This window comes from Notechis scutatus, chromosome 2 (assembly GCF_049901735.1).
Source record: "Notechis scutatus isolate UNSWTSFEM ecotype Mainland chromosome 2, rNotScu1.2, whole genome shotgun sequence".
Lineage (NCBI taxonomy): Eukaryota > Metazoa > Chordata > Lepidosauria > Squamata > Elapidae > Notechis > Notechis scutatus.
This window is the reverse complement of record NC_142010.1, coordinates 102908550-102930459: the sequence shown is the minus strand read 5'-3', so window position 1 is coordinate 102930459 and position 21910 is coordinate 102908550. Positions and strand designations below refer to the sequence as shown.

Below are 21910 nucleotides of genomic sequence, written 5' to 3'. Positions count from 1 at the left end.
CAATTCACATGAAGATAAAAGGGGAGGAAGGGAGGCACATCCAGACTTGCAAGATTCTCTTACAACATGGTGCCATGCTCATGATATACAGCTTTGCTGAACAGTTAATCTGTTCTCCAGTCCCGTTGTTCTGATAGGAGGCATATTTACTCTTTGTTTGGAGAAATAGGATAAGCACTTCACTCAGCAAAACTCTGTGGCAGCATTTCATTTATTTATAGATCTTTGGACAATTGTGGGGGGAAATGAAGAAACACTTTTTCTTCCCATATTTCATACCTTCCCAGCTCATACCTTTCAAACTGAATAAAATAACATTGTGAAGTTGAATGTGTATATGAATAGAACGTTTATCAGGTTTTAAATATTCTGATGAGGCATTGAGGTTTTGATTTGTAAGGCTCTACCAATCTATAGACCAGGTACCCGAAAAGAGAGAATCTAAAGTTGCAATCACCTCTTTGTCTCCTTGTAAGAAGAGATAGAATATATAAAGAATATAGAGAGAAAATCATATTTTAAAAGTATCACAAAGCTGCAGAGCATACAGTAGGATTTAACAACAAAAGGAGGAAGGCCAGCTATTAAAAAACACACACTTTTTCTATTATATTAAGAATGGATGTAAGAAATGGCAACAGAGCAAAAGTATTGGTCTTATGGATAGAAACTCTAGGGAAAACTTTTTCAGAACAAAACAAACCCTGACAATATTTATGCTCAAATAACATAGTACATGTCACAGTATGTGACAATACTTGTCCAATATTTTTTTTTAAAGAGATTATCCCAGTGGGGAGCAATTTGTGAGTGTAGAAGCAGCAGGAACAGTGGCACTTCTGCTTCCTGGCCTAACATTTTCCTCTTTCAATTCACTGAATAAGGCTGTTTTTTTTTACCCCCTGAGAAAGTTTGGAAGTGCCCTTCCTCTACATCACCCGCTCTGTTCCCAAGTATTACCCTCAAAATTATATCTCCTGTTTGAAAAAAATATTATCAAAAATGTATATCCATCGGCTGATTTAACACACTTTACTAAACCATAATGTGCCTTGGTCAGGACTTAATTGAGACAAAAGCTGCCACTGTGATGTTTAAACCAAGGTTTATGCAGGGGGGGGGGAGTAAATTAGATGACCCCAACTAACAAATCTAAGAGCTTGGAATAAATTCTGCTATCAGCTATGTAAAAACCCTGCAAATTGGAGCACTAAACTTAGAAGAAAGGCCTGTTGAGAATCATTTCTAGGGCTGACTCTGCTTTGAGGAAGATTTGGGCAAGTGTTCCTTTGGAGCAGTTTCTGCACGTGCCAGAAGATGCTTCTGTTGTGAATCAATAAAAGTGAATAACCTAAATGCAAATTAGGGGTTGAAAACCTGCACACTTGATTGGTCCTTATACAACAACTTGGGATTGGGCCAGAACCAGTCCCTGATTGGCCACTTTTGGGACTGTCCTTATTGGTCAGTAGTTTGAACTTGTTGCACATTTTCATTGGTTAATAAGGCAGCAGCTAACCCTATAAAAGGGTTACTGCTGCCCATACCATTGCTCTGTTATGTTCTATCACTTTATTAAAGAGTTGAAGTCACTGGTCAGATGTCTGGTCTCCGTTATTCTCCATACCTAACACTGGCGACGAAGGTGGGATCCGGAGACCGAAGAGCTGACTAACCTACAGAGCAACTAACAGAGCACGTGGTCGAACACGCACCATCAACGGCAACATGGCCAGCGGTGCCGTACCACCCGCTCCATTCAACCCAGAAACCGAAGACTGGGAGGCCTACATGGATCGGTTCCAGATGTTTCTGGAAACCAACAATTTGAAAGATGCGACAACCGGCAAAAAAAGAGCTATCTTTCTAACTCATTGTGGACCAACCGTGTTTAAAATGGCAAAGTTGCTTGCCAAGCCAGCAGAGGTAAAAGAAATGGACTGGGACGTCCTCGAACCGTTACTACGGGCTCACTACGCGCCCACCGTGCCAACCCTAGTAAGAAGACACGAATATTACCAGAGGGACCAACGGAAGGGCGAAAGCCTTGCCAATTACATCGCGGACCTCCGGAACCTAGGAGGCCTCTGCGGGTTCGCAGACTTAGAAGAAGCCCTCCGGGACCGCCTGGTTCTGGGCCTAGAAGACAGCACTATCCAGAGCAAAATTATGGCTAAGGGGGACATCAGCCTCACCGATGCCCTTAAAGAAGCCTCGGCAGCGGAGGCGACAAAGAAGTCGGCAGCCCAAATGCGCCGCACCAACGCACCGCTACGTAAACTCGCCACTGATACCTCGCCTCGCTCAGAGAGACACCCGGTATCAACTCACCACGAAGACCTAGAGTCCCCGTCCGACAGCGATGAGGAAGAGGTCAACCGACTTCGAAGGAGAGAGACCAGTCCACACAACACTCATTTCGACCGTGTGCCGGCTGTGGAGCAAATCACCCACGATCCGGCTGCAAATTCCTCGACGCACTTTGCCGCCATTGCGGGAGACGCGGTCACATCGCAAAGGTTTGCAGAAGCAAAGAGAACTCCAAACCCCGACAGGCCGAATTCCAGTCTTCCGGATTCTTCGGCACACACCGAGAAAAATTGAACCACTCCTACAGAAACAAGCCGTCCACCACTTCCACCAGGCGGGAAGAAACCAGGCGGGAAGAGACCCACCAAACAATCACCATAGGCCACGCTACATCCCTTGATGCCGGGAAAATCCGAGTAGAGGTCGCTATCGAAAACAAACCTTGCGTGATGGAGGTAGACTCGGGATCTTCCTCTCGATGGTGTCGTGGAAAACGCTCCAACAGCTTATTCCAACGATTCGCCGCCAAGACCTTAACCCTCAAAGGGTTATACTCAAAGACTATCAGGGCAACTGAATCCCGTCGCCGGGTCCCGCAGATTCAGGTCTCATTCAAGGACCGCACCGTCGCACTACCACTGACTGTCGTGGATCGAGATAGGCCTAGTCTTCTAGGCCTTCAATGGTTCAGGCCGCTCGGAATCACTGTAGCCGAGTCCACAAGGCCGAAAGCGTCGATTGGGAAGAAGCACTCGTGCAAGAATTCCAAGACGTTTTCGCGAACGGACTAGGCAAGTATAAGGGACCCCAATCTCGTTTAACTTGAACCCTGAAATAGCACCCATCCGCCTTAAGCGCGTTGGGTGCCGTTCGCTTTAAAGCCTAAAATCAACGAACAACTCGATAAGCTGATAGCGCAGGGCGTACTGGAACCCACCGACCACGCCCGTTGGGAAACCCCAATAGTGACGCCTATCAAGCCTGATGGGTCCCTAAGAATTTGTGGAGACTACCGGGCCACATTAAACCACGCGCTGCAGCAAAGTGCTTATCCAGTACCGGTAGTGCAACATTTACTCCATTCCTGGGCGGCGGGAAAGTTTTCGCCAAACTAGATCTAGCCCAGGCATATCAACAATTGCCTGTAGACCCAACCACAGCCGAGGCACAAACGATCGTAACACATAGGGCGCATTTAAATGCAACCGGCTCCAATTCGGGTAAGCGTCGCCCTGGAATCTTCCAGAGTTTAATGGAAAGGTTGTTACAAGGGATAAAGGCGTTGTCCCATATTTCGACGATGTACTCATCGCCGCACCTAACAAAGACATCCTAGAAAAACGACTCAGAGAGGTTTTACGAAGATTCCAAAATGTATGTGTGTAAATGCATGTAAATCTTGTTAAGAGTCAGTGACTGGTGAAATATAGAAGGGGCTAAAACCATAAAGAACGAGAAACACATTATTTTTAATTGAATTGTCCATTAGTGAAGTCCTAACACTTAAAGGAATAGTTTCTGGCACAAAGTAATGAAGGTCAAAAATAATTTGCAACTTCCCTAGAGATGGCATGGTTCCTGCCCAACAGTAAGAAGCAAATGAAGTTATCCTCACAACTACTAGAAAGTTATACTTTTTACTAGTAGAAAGTGGAGTTATAAAGATAGGATGCAAGTTGCTATAGAAACTTTGACTAAGAAAAGCATAAGCTTAAGAGTTTCAGGTTCCTCCAATGGGTGGGTTCGCTCTGCAAAAGAGTTATTAATAACACTTTCCCTCCAAGATTGCAAAGGGCAAGGCATTAAAATGAGCTAAGGAAAAAAAGCTTGTCAATATACTGGGCAGGTAATATTGCATAGATAATTTGTGGTGTGAATGGTTTCCTATTTATGTATTGCCAGAGTAAATGACCCAATTCACCCTGCGTTACTTGGAAGGCTACATCAAATGCCTGTTTGACGTTGAGTAGCATCTCTAGCTCTTGGAAACCTCTCAGCCAAAGAGAGCTGCACTTGAGAAGCCTCACTGGCATAAATTTTCCAGGAAGAGGAAAATTTATCAAGTGCTCACAGCAGTCAGAGAGTCACTAGAAAAGTGAAAATTGAGCCAAAAATAAATCAGCATATGCCAGCCTTGGATTCCAGGGAGATCATTCCAGTTTTTAAACTTGAGTGCCACTGTTGGAGACAGCAAAGTACTTGGAATAGTGTTCTTAGGAATCTCAACTAGGTGATGTCTAAAGGCTTTAAGTTATTCTAAGAAATAGATTTGTATTTTTTACTTGTGAAACTTTTTTTTATTTTACTTATTTCTCAAATTTATATGGCCACCCATTTGTTCTGAGCAGCTTACAACAAAGCCTACTACTAAAACCTACTACAAATCAATTAAAAAACATGATTCTTGGTGCTCTCTGAGCTTTTGTTGTTGTCTTGCAGACCTTCCATTGTCCTAGATAACATCATCATCACCAATGGAGAAAGGAGACGGACCACTCCCAATCCCTGAAGTTGGTCCAGAAGAATACCATGGTGAATAGTATCATGACTGAGGGATCCAGAAGGACCAGACAGTGACACCACCTCCATCCTGAGCCCTCCAGCCACACATATTTGTCTAATGCCATCCGTGTCCTGTAACCCACAAAAAATGTAAAAAGGATGGACTGAATGTAGAGAGGGAAGATATATTTACCAAGGCAACAAACAGATAAATGTGGCTTGAGCCCATATGAAGGTAAAGATTTATGATGATGCCTAAGATATACATTCACACACACACACACAATTCACATGAAGTTAAAAGAGGAGGAAGGGAGGCACATCCAGACTTGCAAGATTCTCTTACTACATGGTGCCATGCTCATGATATACAGCTTTGCTGAACAGTTAATCTGTTCTCCAGTCCTGTTGTTCTGATAGGAGGCATATTTACTCTTTGTTTGGAGAAATAGGATAAGCACTTCACTCAGCAAAACTCTGTGGCTGCATTTCATTTATTTATAGATCTTTGGACAATTGTGGGGGGAAATGAAGAAACACTTTTTCTTCCCATATTTCATACCTTCCCAGCTCATACCTTTCAAACTGAATAAAATAACATTGTGAAGTTGAATGTGTATATGAATAGAACGTTTATCAGGTTTTAAATATTCTGATGAGGCATTGAGGTTTTGATTTGTAAGGCTCTACCAATCTATAGACCAGGTACCCGAAAAGAGAGAATCTAAAGTTGCAATCACCTCTTTGTCTCCTTGTAAGAAGAGATAGAATATATAAAGAATATAGAGAGAAAATCATATTTTAAAAGTATCACAAAGCTGCAGAGCATACAGTAGGATTTAACAACAAAAGGAGGAAGGCCAGCTATTAACAAACACACACTTTTTCTATTATATTAAGAATGGATGTAAGAAATGGCAACAGAGCAAAAGTATTGGTCTTATGGATAGAAACTCTAGGGAAAACTTTTTCAGAACAAAACAAACCCTGACAATATTTATGCTCAAATAACATAGTACATGTCACAGTATGTGACAATACTTGTCCAATATTTTTTTAAAGAGATTATCCCAGTGGGGAGCAATTTGTGAGTGTAGAAGTAGCAGGAACAGTGGCACTTCTGCTTCCTGGCCTAACATTTTCCTCTTTCAATTCACTGAATAAGGCTGTTTTTTTTTTACCCCCTGAGAAAGTTTGGAAGTGCCCTTCCTCTACATCACCCGCTCTGTTCCCAAGTATTACCCTCAAAATTATATCTCCTGTTTGAAAAAAATATTATCAAAAATGTATATCCATAGGCTGATTTAACACACTTTACTAAACCATAAGCCTTGGTCGGGACTTAATTGAGACAAAAGCTGCCACTGTGATGTTTAAACCAAGGTTTATGCAGGGGGGGGGGAGTAAATTAGATGACCCCAACTAACAAATCTAAGAGCTTGGAATAAATTCTGCTATCAGCTATGTAAAAACCCTGCAAATTGGAGCACTAAACTTAGAAGAAAGGCCTGTTGAGAATCATTTCTAGGGCTGACTCTGCTTTGAGGAAGATTTGGGCAAGTGTTCCTTTGGAGCAGTTTCTGCACGTGCCAGAAGATGATTCAGTAGAAACAAAGCCGCTCAGACTCAGACTGATCAGCCCAATGGTTCTCCGACACAGAGCAATTCACTGCACTGAGATAGCAACACACAAGGTGAAGAATGCCATCAAGGGAGATTGACTATTAGTTGCTCAGGTTTAGGAAATGTTAAGGAAAGTAGTCAGTAAGTAAAAGGCAGGTGCTTGGCTTTGCTTATGTTATGGTTTTGTGTTAATTTGGTTAACGGCTCAACTTTGTCATCCCTGTTCACAAGTTGATTTTTCTCCAGGGTTTAACAAAACCTGTACACACAAAGAGGCTAACTAGTAACCAAAGCAACACAAGCCAATTTTTTTTTTAAAAAAAAATATGCAGACATAACATACAAACCCAGAAATATTCCTCTTGCTAGCTCCCTCTCTATAGGCAGAACTGGGAGAACCAAAGCAAATCATTTCACTTGACTCAACAGAGATTATCCGCAATAATCATCAAATTGTAACTAATTAATGTGTACAGTTTGCTTTGTTAAAGAAAGGGGAAGATCTGTCTGCTTTAAGAAATCTTAGGTGGAAAGGAGAAGAAAAAGCATGCTGCATTTAAGCAAGCCTTGTGATTCTGTGTGTATAGAAAGAAAACCCATATTCTAAATAAAGAGCTTGAAGGAGAATGCCAGCGTGCCTTTTAATTCCAATTGTCTGTGCCAAAAGTCAGGATGTAATATACTACATCAGAAAGCTTGGCAGTTAATTGGTATAGCAGGAGAGTGAAGAGCCCACCGTGCAATTTTTTTTTTAAAGAAAAGCAGTGCCAACAAGTTGCCACACATAGTGGTAAGGCAACCTCCCTTTCACAGCAGGAAACATGCTGAAAAATAAAGTGATTGCCCAAAGAATTCTCTTTCCCAGCATGTCTCATCTTCACAGGAAGAAGGAGGAATGAAACCTCAAACATTTCTGGAAATAAGGAGATAGTTGCAGCAAGGGAGAAGGAAAAGAAGCAAAGGTTATTCCCCAAAAAAGAACCCAAAAGACTCAGGACTATTCTGACTGTCCAAAAGTTTTTCCAAATTTTATTTTTTATAAAATATATATATTTTAAAGCTAGAACAGCTAAGCAGCAAATTGAGTAGTGATTCAAAGTTGTAAATCAGAAGCTGGCTGCTTCCAAAGTAAAGCAGTATCTCAATCAATGGAGATCATTCTCCACAATTATGTTCTGCAAAAAACCAGAAAAGAATCAAATCAGGGAAGCCTAGTGGTGCTTTCAGACAAACTACAACTTATAAACTGCCCTGAAAGTGCTTCAAAATTTGCCCTATTTTGCGGGGGGGGAATCTTCAGTTCTTCCTTCATAATATAATACCAGCATTCTTCTTCAAATTTAAACTACTTTAATTCTTGTTAACCTATCTATAAGAATATGAAAGAAACATTTGCATCAAATTATAGGAGTGCTTTTAAAAGCCATATGGGTTTTAGTTTGGAAATGATTGTCCTGAAGATCCACTTTGAGAAAAGAGTGAAAGGTGATAGAGCTGCAATAGCACTTCACACTTCTTGTAGATTTTTGTGGGTGGTGTGTCTTTACAACACTCCCTTGATCAGAGATTTCAATATACCAGGTCAGGAAGCAACTATCCATAATATAAAATTGGCTTGGGGATTTCTGGCTGTTCATGTTGTGGGGCCTAAATTCAATGGAACTGACTTAAAATCTCATGACCTATTGAACATAGGGAGAAGTAATCTTTGGACAGACACTTAAGGGCTTACTCTGGGCATTTATTTATTTATTTATTTAGCATATGGCAAATACATGGACTTATAGTTCTTCAAATGTTAATGTCCAGTCCACCCATCCATTCAAGGACTGGGTGGTCTATGTTGAAAAAAATGAGACATCAGGCCGGTATAAGCCCTTGATGGACATTCAGATTCTGGGCAGATACATACTTTCTGCTTGGTCTTTTTCCAATTTAGGCCACTCATTGCTTCCTGAATGCAAAAGTGGACAATCTTCCCACTCATCCTACTGAAATGCACCCAGTGCATATGATTTCCAGCTTTGAATCAGAACTGTATTTTCTGACCTGAGCAGGCTTCAGACCCTCAAAGTGGATGGTCTCTGCTGATTAGTTCTATTCTGGTGGCAGTCCCAGGTCCAACTGATGCCCTGCCAAATGATTGTTTGATTTCAATCTTGCAATTGATGCAATGATGGCCTCTTAGGTCCCCTTTTGGTCCTAGAAATTCATGCTCCAATCAATCCTTTCAACTCCCAATAGGCACCACCCCATTGATTTCTGCTCAGCTGGATGAAGCTTATTCCTCTTGCTTTTTCACTCCCTGCCCACAATACTGCAAAACTTTCTTTACTTTTAAAGCCATCTTTAAGCTGAAATATTGCTCCACTATTCTTATACAATATAATACTCCCCCCCCCCCCAAAAATCAGTCCTTTCTTCTACAAAGTCATACAAAGAAATGTAGGAACAAAAGAGCAACCTGTTTCCTCACTGATTATTGGGGCACTAAAGCTTCAACATACCATAAGAAAAAAAAAAGCAAGGGCCTCCATTGGTGTCAAAGGTGATACTACAGTGTGTGTGTGTGTGTGTGTGTGTGTGAGAGAGAGAGAGAGAGAGAGAGAGAGAGAGAGAGAGAGAGCATTGCTAAGCAAATCACTGTAGGTCAAGGAATGTAAATAAAAATTAAGCAAAACAAAATGTTGAGGCCAAGTAAGATGTGTCAATCAAGCCAGCAGTATCTCTCTTTTTCCAGAAACAAAACAACACATCTCCAGTTCCTGTTGAGCAGAAAAAGGAAAATCAAGACTGAAAATGGCAGGAAATAAAATGGCTTTCTAAATGTATTGTCTCTCCAGTCTAAAAGGTTACCTGCTTATTAACATCTCACCACAACTCATGTGACAATACCATGAAATCCAACAAGAGTTCATACAGCTGAATGCAAGTATCTCTCCACTAGCATTGCATAGATCATCTTTTACTTCATTTCAGAATGTTTGCATACATCTCCAGCCTTCCAGCTAAAACAGGAGCTTTCTCACCTGTGCTGATGTGCTGCTGAGCTTCTGTAGACCATTTTCTAGTCGCTCCATCTTTGCTGTTAGTTCTTTTCTCTTTTTAAGCAGCAAATTCTGATACAGTTTGATTTGCTCCAAGAACGACTTGGGGGTGGTGTAATTATAACGACGTTCATTAGTCAGGTAAGAATAAGACATCTCATTAACACTGGTATGAACATAAGCCATGAACTTGCTGATAGATTCTTTCACAGGAGGCTTGTTCACGATGATGATAATGAAGATGATGACAATGACAAGAACAATGTTAAAAGAGAAACTATTTCAAAGTGAATAACAAGGCAGTCTGACTAAGTTTCCTGGATATGTCTTACATAAAGCACTGATTACCAAACTGAAATACATAATATTCCAGAAAAGACATGAAACTCCTTATCAGAATTTCCTGATTTTGATATGATGTGTGAAATTTGATTAGACTGCACCAAATTATTAGTAACTTCAAAATAACAATTTTATGCAGGTAGTGTTTGTCCAATTAGTACCCCACTTTTCCTTTAGGAACTCAAAGCAGATTACATTGTCCTTCCTCTTTTATTTATTTTTTCCCAAAACAACAAACCCGTGACTCAGGGTGTAAGTGAGAGACCAGACCAAAGTTACCCAGAGAGCTTCCACAGTTGAGGTTGGAGTTGAGCCTTGGTCTCCACAGTGCTAGTCTAACACCTGAACCCCTACATCGTACACCTACTTATGTAAAGGTGGGGTGAGGTAGATTATCTTCTTTGCCTGCAGCCATAATGTGCCTGAAGCACCAGATTTGCCTTACAAAATAAACAGCTGTTCAGCCTCACAGTCAAGAGAAAGCATTTGATGTGCTCCTAATATTCACTTACCTCAATACCTTCTGTCCCTTGCAAGAAGCGCAGGCTGACTGATTCCAGAGCTTCCTGAGGCCACTCATGGAACCAGTCGATCACTGTACAGTTCACAATGGCTGGGAACTTCCGGCTACGAACTCTCAGTTTGTTCCCCACTGGAGAAAAGCAAAGTGCCACCTGGGACAAGTAGAACAAGCAATGAGGAAAACAACGTGAGCAGAATTATGATGGAAGAAGGTTTTTGCTTTGTGACTTTCAAAACTTTCCAGCTATTCTAAGGTTTGTCAAAGACGCATGGCTCAAAATTGTTGAAAGGAAAGCGTTTGCTTGTGCACCTGAGCATTCTTGAGAGTGAGACTATTCCCTGAGCAATTATTAGTAAAGTAGGGTTTTACAACTGTAACAGAAAAGTGATTTTTTTTAAGGATACACAAAATAGAGATTGGCAAAGCTTAGGACCTAACTAACTACATCCCACCTGGAGGAAAGTCAGAGAACTAGAGCTCCATGCTTGCATATTTGGGGACCAAGTCAGAGAGAAGCAATACTGGGATTAATTTCTTATAGACAAAGAATGGTACACAAAGCGGGAACACAGAGAAATCCCTCACTATCTACATGCTTCTTTAGATTGCCCTTCTAATTGTGGTCCCGCAGCAGTTGAAATGCAGTATTGCCGGCTAACTTTGCCCACTGTCAGGAGTTCAATCCTGACCAGCTCAAGGTCACTAAGCTTTCCATCCTTCCAAGGTCAGTAAAATGAGGACTCAGATTGTAAATTCCCTAAAGAGTGTTGTAAAGCACTCTGAAGCGGTATCTAAGTCTAAGTGCCATTGCTATAGTCAGAAACTTGTGCAGAACAGTAGGTGCCACTGAAGTCATCTTTCCAACAAAAGAGCAACCCAGAAACAGTAAGGGACAGCATCTCAGCCTAATCTCTATTATTTTTCTTGCATAAAAGTGAGGTTATTATTCTTGCGTTATCCAAGATACAGATATTTCTCCCCCCACCCCCCGCAAAAAAAAATACAGCATTGATTGGAGCAGCAACACTTCATCGATTGGAGATAAATATTATAAAGATCATCTTCAGAAACATCACACAACAAAAAAAGAGCAGGGTCTACCTTGAGTTGTCGTCTAACCCGATCAATAAAGAATTTCCAGCAGGCCTCCCTCGTGTCCATCAGACCATGAGTTTTTACTTCATTCCTCATATTACTTATGATATTTTCTATTTCTTCATCAGGAAAAAGATCAGGAATTTCTCCTAGAAACACAAGACAACATCTGATTCACCATAAAATTCCATACCTGCAGCATTCCCTATCTTGCTGAGGACAAAGGAAAAGAGAGAAGCAAACAAATACATTTTGTTTATTTCCAAGGGCTCACCTGATAACTGAAGAAATATAAGAGCAGAGAAGACAAAGGAATTAAGGAATGAAAAAAAATGTTACATCTCTATCACATAATGGAAATATTGCTGAAGAATATCATTGCTGGCCTCTAGTTACAGTAATTTGCCTTATAACTAAGGCAGAAACAGAACAAAACAATATTGTTCAGTAACAGCTACCACTATATGTGGTTGAAGGGCATCTTCCAGCCTAGAAGTTGTACTGTGACTGCTTTGTTAATAACGTATCACAGATTTCCCTTTCCTGATTCCTCTTTCTGCACTTGTGACTGGGACAATCCTGCAACCCTCCCCGCCCATTCACTCCTTACCCGGCAATCCTGCAGTGTTAGTTGGGACTCTTTTTGGCCTGTGGACTCCAATGAAGTGAATAGGTGCTACCTGGCAGGTTTTCTGCCTTCTACCTGGTTTCTTTAGGAGGCATAGATGAGAATGTGTCTTGTTGGATCTGGGAGATAGGCCCTTTCGCAAGGCCCTCCCTATCAATTATGACAACTATCATCTGGTATTCAACTTTCCCTATCTTGAGATGGTGGTATAGATGATAGTAGCTTGGTGATTACAAAGGCCCACAGAAGAAATGGATTGACTGAATCCTTTTCCGTCAATATTAAGGCTTAATGTGAAACAGAAACATTATTGATCACACAAATTACTTTTCTCCACATTTAGATGGAGGTAGCGCGTGTTTCCACTCACCTGAATCTCTCAGTGGCATTTGATATCATCAGTCATGATTGCTTACAAGGATTGGAGACTGGGAAAAATTTTCAATGGCTCTATTCCAGGGGGTGTCAAACTCGATTTTATTGAGGGCCACATCAGGATTGTGTTTGACTTTGGGGGACCAGGATGGACATGGCCAGCTCTATGTCACTTATGTTGGGGGGTGCCTGTGGTGTCCTAAGTGCTCTATCAGCAAAAATGGGCTCCCAAGCTCCATATTCAGCTGTGACAGCTTTCTGCAACCCTCTACCAGCAAAAATGGAGTTCAGGAGAGCCACCCTTGGCCCTCCTGAGCTCCATTTTTGGCTGCAACGACCTCCTCTGGCAAACCTCTACCAGCAAAAACAGAGCTCAGGAACACCACCCGCAGCCCTCATGAGCTTCGTTTTTGCTGGCAGAGGCACAATGGGCCAGTCCTTTACTGTTTCCAGGGCAGCCCCACTGGCCAGATCTAAGCACCCCATGGGCCAGACCCAGCTCACGGGCCTTGAGTTTGACAACCCTGCTCTATTCCTTTCTGAGTGAGCAGTTTGAGTTAGTTGCTACAGTAGAAGAGAATTCAATCTAGTGGCCTTTCTTGTGTAGAATCTATATTATAGAACAGCATCCCTTCGGGTATCAGATTGGCCCCTAATTGTATGGTTTTCTAGAACAGCGGTCGCCAACTGGTGGGCTGTGGCCCACTGGTGGGCCGTGAGAAAATATTGGTGGGCCACAGAGAAATCTCACCCCCAGAGCACCCCCCCCCCCCAAAAGCAATTAATCTAGGCTGCGCAGAAACACAAATCTGCGCAGCTGACATGGCCCACGGGAACCCTCCCCGCCCACTCACTCCTTACCCAGTAAACTTGCCTGCTAAGCTGTTAAATTTTTTCCTTTTTCCGACCATCATCTGTTCTGCTGTGCCGGGAGATTTAGATTAGCTAGGAAGCAGGAAATGGTTGGATTTCTTGCTTTCTAGCTAGTCTTTAGATCTTCGGCTCTGCTTTTAAGCACAGCCGAACCTCCCTTAGGACTGAAGGTTCTATTATTCAGTGCTGACTCACAGCAAGAAAATTTGAGAGACTGAGCTAGCCAATGGCAGATCGATTGATCACTGAATGATTCTGTGAGCCATTCAGTGTGCCTGCCTGCTTTGCCTGATTTTGGGTAAAAGTTGCTCTTTTTTTATAAAAAATTCAATATTTACATACATGGTGTGTTGTGAGTTAATTTTGTGAGTTTGCTGGCAAGCAAATTTTATGTGACTGACTGAGCTAGCCGATGGCAGATAGATAGATCTCTGAATGAATCTGTGCTTCTGTGAGCAACTCAATCTGCCTGCCTGCTTTGCCTGATTTTGGGTAAAAGTTGCTCTTTTTTAATAAAAAATTCAATATTTATAAATATAAATATTTACAATATTTACATACAAGCCATGCCCAGCCAGTCACATGACCACCAAGCCACACCCACAAATTAGGCCATGCCCAAGAACCGGTTAGTGGTCCCTGGGATTTAAAATTATGAGTTTGGTGGTCCCTGAGGTTCAAAAGGTTGACGACCCCTGTTCTAGAAAGCATTAAACACTGAATTATTCCTGATGGTCTTTGGAGGTTGAATGTTGCCTTATTTTTTAATATGCTACTGTTATAGATGTGGTGATATAGTTATTATGATTTATTTGAATTGTTGTTGATTGCTATTTATTAGCTTATTGTCACGGATGGCTTAATGTTGATGCCTATTGTTTTAGATCACATGATAGAAGTTTTATTGTTTAGATGTAGAAGTTTTCAATTTTGTTACATGTTACAAGACACTAAATGGAGTTGGTGGCCTATAAATATAAAGTTGGTGGCCTATAAAAATTAAGAAGTAAAGAATTATTTTATTTTAGTATTAGTTAACCCACCTCACGTTTTAGCACCACATTTGAAGAAGAATTTAGACAAACTGGAATTGGTTTAAAGAAGCACAATCCTTAGAAATTAAGTTTTATGAAGAGAGACTGAAGTAGCTGGGAACGTTTAGCCTTTACAAGAAAACAGTGAACAAATATATGATACCACTTTTCAAATACATGAAAAGCTGTCATGTGGAAGATCAGGAACTATACTTCATTGCGCCACAGGTTAATGGAATTAAATTGTAGCAAGTCAGATTCCAGATTTTTGAAGAGCAGCTTGATATTGGAACTTATTACCAGAGAAGCAGATATTCAAGCAAGTCTAGCCACCCACATGTCTATGGTGCTTCAATTTGGATTCTGTACTGAGCAGGAAGTTGGAACTGATACTCTAAATGGACCACCCCAAATTTAGAATTCTAAGTAGAAATGCATATGCCTATAAACAGAGAAAGGGCAATGGAAATTGCTACATGGCAAATAATGGTGCTGGAAGAGAAGCTGGAATGACATGTAAATTCATTGTATACATCTTGCTAGCTTCATAGTATAGTCACACAAGATGTTGTGTCCTATCCTCAATTATATCCTCAGCATAATGTCTGGTGCACACAGTGTGGTAATCCAAAGGCCAGGTTCCCACAACATACTGAGCCATAACCCAATCAACCCCATTTCAGTCTAGCCAGCATGTTGTATGAACTCCGATATTCTGGGGCAAGTTTTTCACAATTCTAGTTTCCTATTTCCTATAAATGAAATTTAAATTACTATGAATACATACCTGAAGCTAGCAAGTCATTAACCAGAACTAAGAATCTCTCATCAGCCAGCTGAGTATCAGTCAGAAGAAAGACAGTGCCCACATTCTTCATTCCTGCCGTGATACATTGTGCTGCTAAGTCAGCCTGTAAGTACATGAATATTTCAGACTCCAATTTTTAGGCAACAGCTGTAAGAGGAGACTCGAGTCATCTTGGGTACTATTAAATTCAAAGTTCATTGGCTTCTCAGAGTCAAGTCCACACCGTTAAAATCACACTGCTGATCACACTGGGGTTCATTGTTATTCACATAACAATTATATTTGAAGGAAATACATAAACACAGTCTGTATAACAGCATACTGTAACTCTCATTAAAGAATCTGCATAAAGTTCTTTTCATTAGGAGGCCAATCTCTACTACTGTAACTTTTTCTCTCTCTCTCTCTCCTGGAACATTCATATGTTTCTTAAACACATCTTCATAACCTTGGTTTTTAATGAAAAAGGTGCTAAATTCAAGTTCCCTTGCTATTTGTTCTGCTATCCTTCTGAGGGCAACTTAGAGCAGAATCAGATATTCTGAATTAAACACCACCATGATCCTAGATCACTTCACAAAACAAAGGGGAAAGAGACACTCTCATATGAAAATATCCTTCCTGGGAAAGTTCCAGCTGAGCATTATTGCTCAACATGTTTAGTGTATCATTTACAGATTCTGACCCAGAATAACTTTCAAGTAAACAACCACTACATATACTCTGAGGTAACATAGTCATATATGTTCCTGAATGCGGGGGGAGGAGGAGGAGAAAGAGGAGGAGGACAAAGAGGAAGGAGCAGGAGCAGGAGGAATAATAATCACGTTTTTGACTAATGTTCTTTGGAAATTCAAGTCCAAGCTAGGAAACTAGGAATTATTAAAGTGGTATTAAGATGTAACATGTGCAAGGTGCTTTTTTGTAAATCTGCAGTTAATATAGGTGAAAATATTTAGTTCCTGTAAAAATGTATGTGTTTGTTATGCTGCCTAATGCACTATTAACTATAGGGATGACTGTGCAAGATCTTTTCCATAATTTATTTTGATTGTTCACTCTTTAGATTTTGTAACTTTTTACAATTCTTTTTGCTCAGTTCTGTTGGCCCTGGGTATTGCCACATCCACAAAAATTACTCTTTTGTTTTCTTTTGATTATTCTTATACCTGCTGTGTTGCATTCCAGGTGGCAAGTAGTTGTTATATGAACATGACATAAAATGTTAATGTCATCATTTTCAACAACTGTTTCAGTGTTGTGATTATACCACATTGTGAAAACTCAGAAATCATAATTTTTCTACAAATACCAATGCATTATAGTGACTACTCTATCATGGCATTCATTATAGCAAGTCCAAGCAATTTTGCTTATGATTATGGTTTATAGTTATGTTACAGTATTTATTAATTTAACATTTACATAAAGTCACAGAGAGAGATCATCCATCAATTCATAATCAAGCATCAACAGTGTGGTAATAGTACTCAACTATGCATCTCATCCCTGGAATTGGGTGAGCTATATGGTTGACCTCATGTCCCAATACCTGGAAGCAATGAGAGTATGAGGGTGTAGGAACAAGCTCAGACTCACTTTTAGCAAGACTGAATGGTTGTGTGTATTTAAGCCTCCTAGTACTGAGGACTTTCTATCTTTGGCCCTGATTGGGCAGGCACTTTCCCATTTGAACAATCTGGGTTTGCTCCTGGAATCAGGGGTCCTGCTTAAAGGCAACAGGTGAGAACAGGTGAGGAGGGCTTTTACACAGAATCATCTTGTGTGCTATTGTATCTTTTCCGAACTAGAAGGCCCTTCACATTTAGTCATCTCATAGTTGGACTACTGCAATGCATTCTACATGCAGCTTCCCTTGAAATCTATTCAGAAGCTATGTATAGAATGTAGTGCCACAATCAGTGATAGGTTAATCACACCTTGCTCAGGTAATGCCCAAACTCTGTGAATGCACTGGTTCCAGTTGGCTTCCAAGTATAATTCAAAGAACTACCTGCCACATTTCAAACCCTAACTAGCATAGAGCCTATAGTTAATCTCTTCTTGGTTCTAAGCTTCTCACCTTCAGATCAGGAATCCCATAGCCTTTCCTCAAGGTGATTTGGAAAATCTCCAGAGAGCTAATGAAAGCTGCCAATCTTGTCAGGCTCTGCTTGCCACTTCCACCAACACCCACTAGCAGAGCATTCCCTCTGGGAGATTCCAGGATACGGTTGATTCGGCAACTAAACAAAAAGATACATAATCCTTTCACATCCAACATTTTTTCTGTGGAATAAATATCAATATATGGCACATGGACTAATCTGTTAGATTCAAAACTTGCAAAATCTTAAGTCATTATGTGTCTGGATGAGCATAGAGGAGTAAAGAGATAATTTGAAACAAGTGCTATTGCAAGAAATAGCAATAGCACTTAGACTTATATACTGCTTCACAGTGCTTTACAGCCCTCTCTGAGCAGTTTATAGGGTCAGCATATTGTCCCAACAATCTGGGTCTTCATTTTACTGACCTCAGAAAGATGGAAGTCAACTTTGAGCCACTCAGAATCGAACTCCTTCAGTGAACAGTGAATTTAGCCCTGCAGTACTGCATTCTAACCATTGCACCACCATGCGCCACCTCTTAAATTATTTTCAACCATTGCGCCACCTCTTAAATAATTTTCAACTTAGTCCTTGCAAAAAAGATGGGATAAGAAAGAAATTCAAAATAATTCTGCCTTCATCCTGTTTGATATAAGAAGGGATGGAGGAAATCTCTGACAGGCTTTTAATATTCTGTTTATTCTACAACAATAAAGTTCCTATAATCCTTGCAGGTTCTGACTTCTGGCCTAGCCTCCTGAAGAGCTGACAATTAGAATTTAGTTCCAGTTCCAATTCGGTGGCCTTGTGAGTTTTAACTTCTTCTTTTGCCCTCCAAACTAATTTTTAATGCCCATTTTAGCCACATCAATTAACATTTGTTATGTTGTTGACATATACCAACCTAATTATGTTCATTTGAATCTCTTTAAAATATCATTTAAATTTACATGTCTGCTAGATCTTGTCAAAAGAGCTTCAGTTAGCCAATGTTTTTAACTTTATGTGCCTGAAATATACTGCAGATATAATTCTTGTCTCGGAAGCCTGCTTGTTTGTTTTGTTAAGATTAGGAGGATATTTCTTAATGGGTAAAGTCCTGACTTGGAAACCAAGAAAGCAGAATGAGAAAGTAACTTCCTGAGAGATGGCAATTACCCATTAATTCTCATTTTGTCTTTGTGAGAGGAATTCACAGCTGATGTGAAGTCACCAGGTCCTGAGTCTTTTTTTCCCCCTTTATTTGATCTGCTGGCCACAATGTGGCCTCTGTATTTATCACAATTATTTCAACTTGTTGCTTTGTCATCCTGGAGAGTGATGGGCACTTGCCATAATCCCACTTTTCAGAAAGAAGCTCACCTGGTTGGCTTATTCAACATGATTGCTCATTAACGTTCATGAATTAGGTAACCACCCTTCCCTGATTCTGACCCGAGCTTAAAATAAGCTATGAATAATCTACAAGTAATCAGTGTTGTGGCAAAGATGTTCACTTAAATTAAGAATCAAAGGGTTAGAGATAAATGCAAGAAAATATATTTTAGTGGCATGCACAACTGTAGTGCTTGCTAGACTCCTTGCTAAAGAATTGCAGAGGAGTCTGAACATAGAAAGGTTACAGGTTGTGTACTTTTGGTTTGTTAAGTAGGAATGATAAAGAAAATATTTTCAATCACAATAAGACCTCTAAACTGGAATGCCTCTCACAATACATTGGAGATTATGGCCTTATTTTAAGCGCCCCTGCAATCCTCAATAGTATCTGAATTCAATTTGTCTCAGATACTATTATTAAGTTCTCTAAATAATGGCACTTATTGTGCCCACATACTGACCCCTTTCATACCATGCTTTTCAGGTTGTTAGAAAAGACAACAATCTGAGTTTCATGATGCATCTCCACTCCAAGGTCACAGATCCAGCCTCCTGCTTTTACTTATGAGTTTATTTCAGGAATGATTTTATTCTTTCTGATGCTCTCTCTATTCATTAAATTAAATTGAATCAAGTGAATTAAACTCCCCATCGGAATCATTGGAAGAGTGCATTCTGGCTCATATTGTTCTTTCTATTACCCACACATTTTCATATTTCAGGAGAAGACTGAGGTGGAGGGGCAGGGATGGAAGGTATGAAGGGTACCTGCTCCGACCTCTGTTTTCCCATGTTGACTGGGAAGGTTGAAGAATGATTCTAATTAACCAAGTTGCAATATCTAGGAGAATGGGAACCTAGTTATGCAGTTTCCAGTATCTGAAAATCTTGTTATTATGGTAAGTATGTGGATGCAGTCAAATATCCTCTCACTTCAGACGATTCCCCTTGACAAGGAAATGTCAGTGTAAAATTTCCTATCTTGGCTCCATGTCTTTTTCCCCTAATACCTGGAAATGTGTGTGTATACACACACGCAAACACACACATGTGTGTATAATAATACATTATGTGTGTGTGTGTGTGTCTGTGTCTGTGTCTGTGTCTGTGTGTGTCTGTGTATGTATATGTGTATGTGTCTGTGTATGTATATGTATATTTGTGTGTGTGTGTGTGTGTGTGTGTGTGTATGTGTATGCAGGTCTTGGCGTGTTTGGGTCTTTTCCCGTGTAAGATTGAGAGTATCTTGGTGATGTTTTGACGAGGTCGCACTCGCCATCTTCAGGCTGGTGTTTTTGGCTTTGTGCTTGTGCGAGCAAAGCATGATCAGAGCTGCCGTCTCTCTATAAATACTGGTGGGGAGGTTGGCTATGTTGTCATTTCTTGATTGGTTGATGGAGTTGATGTTTGCAGATTGGCTGGCTTTTTCGTAAGAACATGTGTGGCTGAAGTATTGGCTGTGTGTCTATCACCCTCCTGTGTTGTAGCGACCTGGGTAATGGGCTGTGTGATTAATTTACCAAATGAATCTCCAATACTGAACACTTCAACAAGAGAATAATCAGGGAAGCCATCGAAATAGAGAAACACTCCCATAACATGAACAAATGGGATGATACCCCCTGCCTACCAGACATCTGGAAACTAGCCCTTATCAACAAACAAGTCCCAGCCATGAAAACCAACACTGGACCCAAAACAACACATGATGCCACCACCAATCTCCCTCACCAGACTCAAACCCAAACCCACCCCATAGACGTAAGGCAACCACCGACCAGAAACCAGACCATGGCTGCATCACCGGCTGCTACACACCCCAACCCCCAAACCAAGCAAACAGACACATGCCATGAACACATAGCCAGGCCTCAAACTCGGAGCCAAACCAAAACCCAGAACATCACATCACAACCACCCGCTCAGGATATCATATCACGGAACTCGGGAGGTTACACCACAAAACCTCAGGATGTTACAACACAGCCAACGACCCAGGAGATTACATCACAAGACCCAGGATGTCACAACAATAGAACTCAGAAGGTCATCACACAGCCCATAACCCAGGTCATTATAACCCAGGAGATTACAGCACAAGACCCAGGATGTCAAAACAATAGAACTCAGAAGGTCATCACACAGCCCATTACCCAGGTCGTTACAACACAGGAGGCTGATTGACACACAGCCAATACCTCAGCCACACATGTTCTTATGAAAAAGCCAGCCAATCTGCAAACATCAACTCCATCAACCAATCAAGAAATGACAACACAACCAACCTCCCCACCAGTATTTATAGAGAGACGACAGCTCAGATCACACTTTGCTCGCACAAGCACGAAGCTGAAAGCACCAGCCTGAAGATGGTGAGTAGGACCTTGTCGAAACGTCACCAAGATACTCTCAATCTTACACAGGAAAAGACCCAAACACGCCAAGATATATGTGTGCGTGCGCGTGTGTGTGTGTGTGTGTGTGTGTGTGGTATTCAGCTTTGTTCGGGTATTTTCCCATGTCATTATAGTTGTGCTTTAAAAGTTGTGCTGAATACCATACATATAAATACCTGTGAAAACTTAAGAAAACATACATACATACATACATACATACATGTTTTCTTATATAATATATATATAATACACACAGACACACACTATCTCTTCCATCACCAATATCTGACTACTTACATACCAAGAAATTGTTCTTGAGCAATTATGACAAAATCCAGTAGTTATTAAGGATGAGGACATGCAGAGCAATCTTTTGCTGATTGACAAAGATGAATATCAACTTCTGAGCCAATGATTCAAGGATTAAGAATTATATTATATCTTCTAAGTCTAACATTCAATTCATACCATATAAAGTTTGAAGGAATTTTTTTTAATGAACTGAAGCTTCCAAATCAACATAAGCCAATATTAGAAACAAAATTCACACACAAACAATAAAACCAAATATTATAGATATGCTAATGCTATCAGTGAGATAGAAATTGAGTCAGGAAAATACAGAAATGTGGGTTGTTGTATTTACATATTCATTAAACAAATGTGTTTTTAGAAGAGGAATTAGAAAGATTTTTTACATATTTTGGAAATATTATAAGGATAGGTTTTGATGTGTCTCCTTAGGCTAAGCATGTTGGAGCATGAAGCTGCCATCCAAAAGGCCCCCACTGTTTAAATAAATAATCTTTCTAATGTAGAATCTATAAAAAGATCATTGTGAACATTTTAATGGATGGGCATGCTAA

General features: G+C 40.5%; 1 protein-coding gene across 1 annotated transcript in view; it reads right to left on the bottom strand.

The window, feature by feature from the left end:
• DNAH9 (dynein axonemal heavy chain 9) overlaps window positions 1–21910 on the bottom strand; it is a 235061-nt gene that overhangs the window by 102546 nt on the left and 110605 nt on the right. The window contains exons 44-48 of the mRNA XM_087955634.1: window positions 17244–17406; window positions 15140–15263; window positions 11449–11591; window positions 10337–10498; window positions 9465–9698 (exon numbers count right to left, since the gene is read on the bottom strand). Coding sequence (XP_087811760.1) covers window positions 9465–9698; window positions 10337–10498; window positions 11449–11591; window positions 15140–15263; window positions 17244–17406 — 826 coding nt within the window. The remainder of the gene's footprint in view (window positions 1–9464; window positions 9699–10336; window positions 10499–11448; window positions 11592–15139; window positions 15264–17243; window positions 17407–21910) is intronic.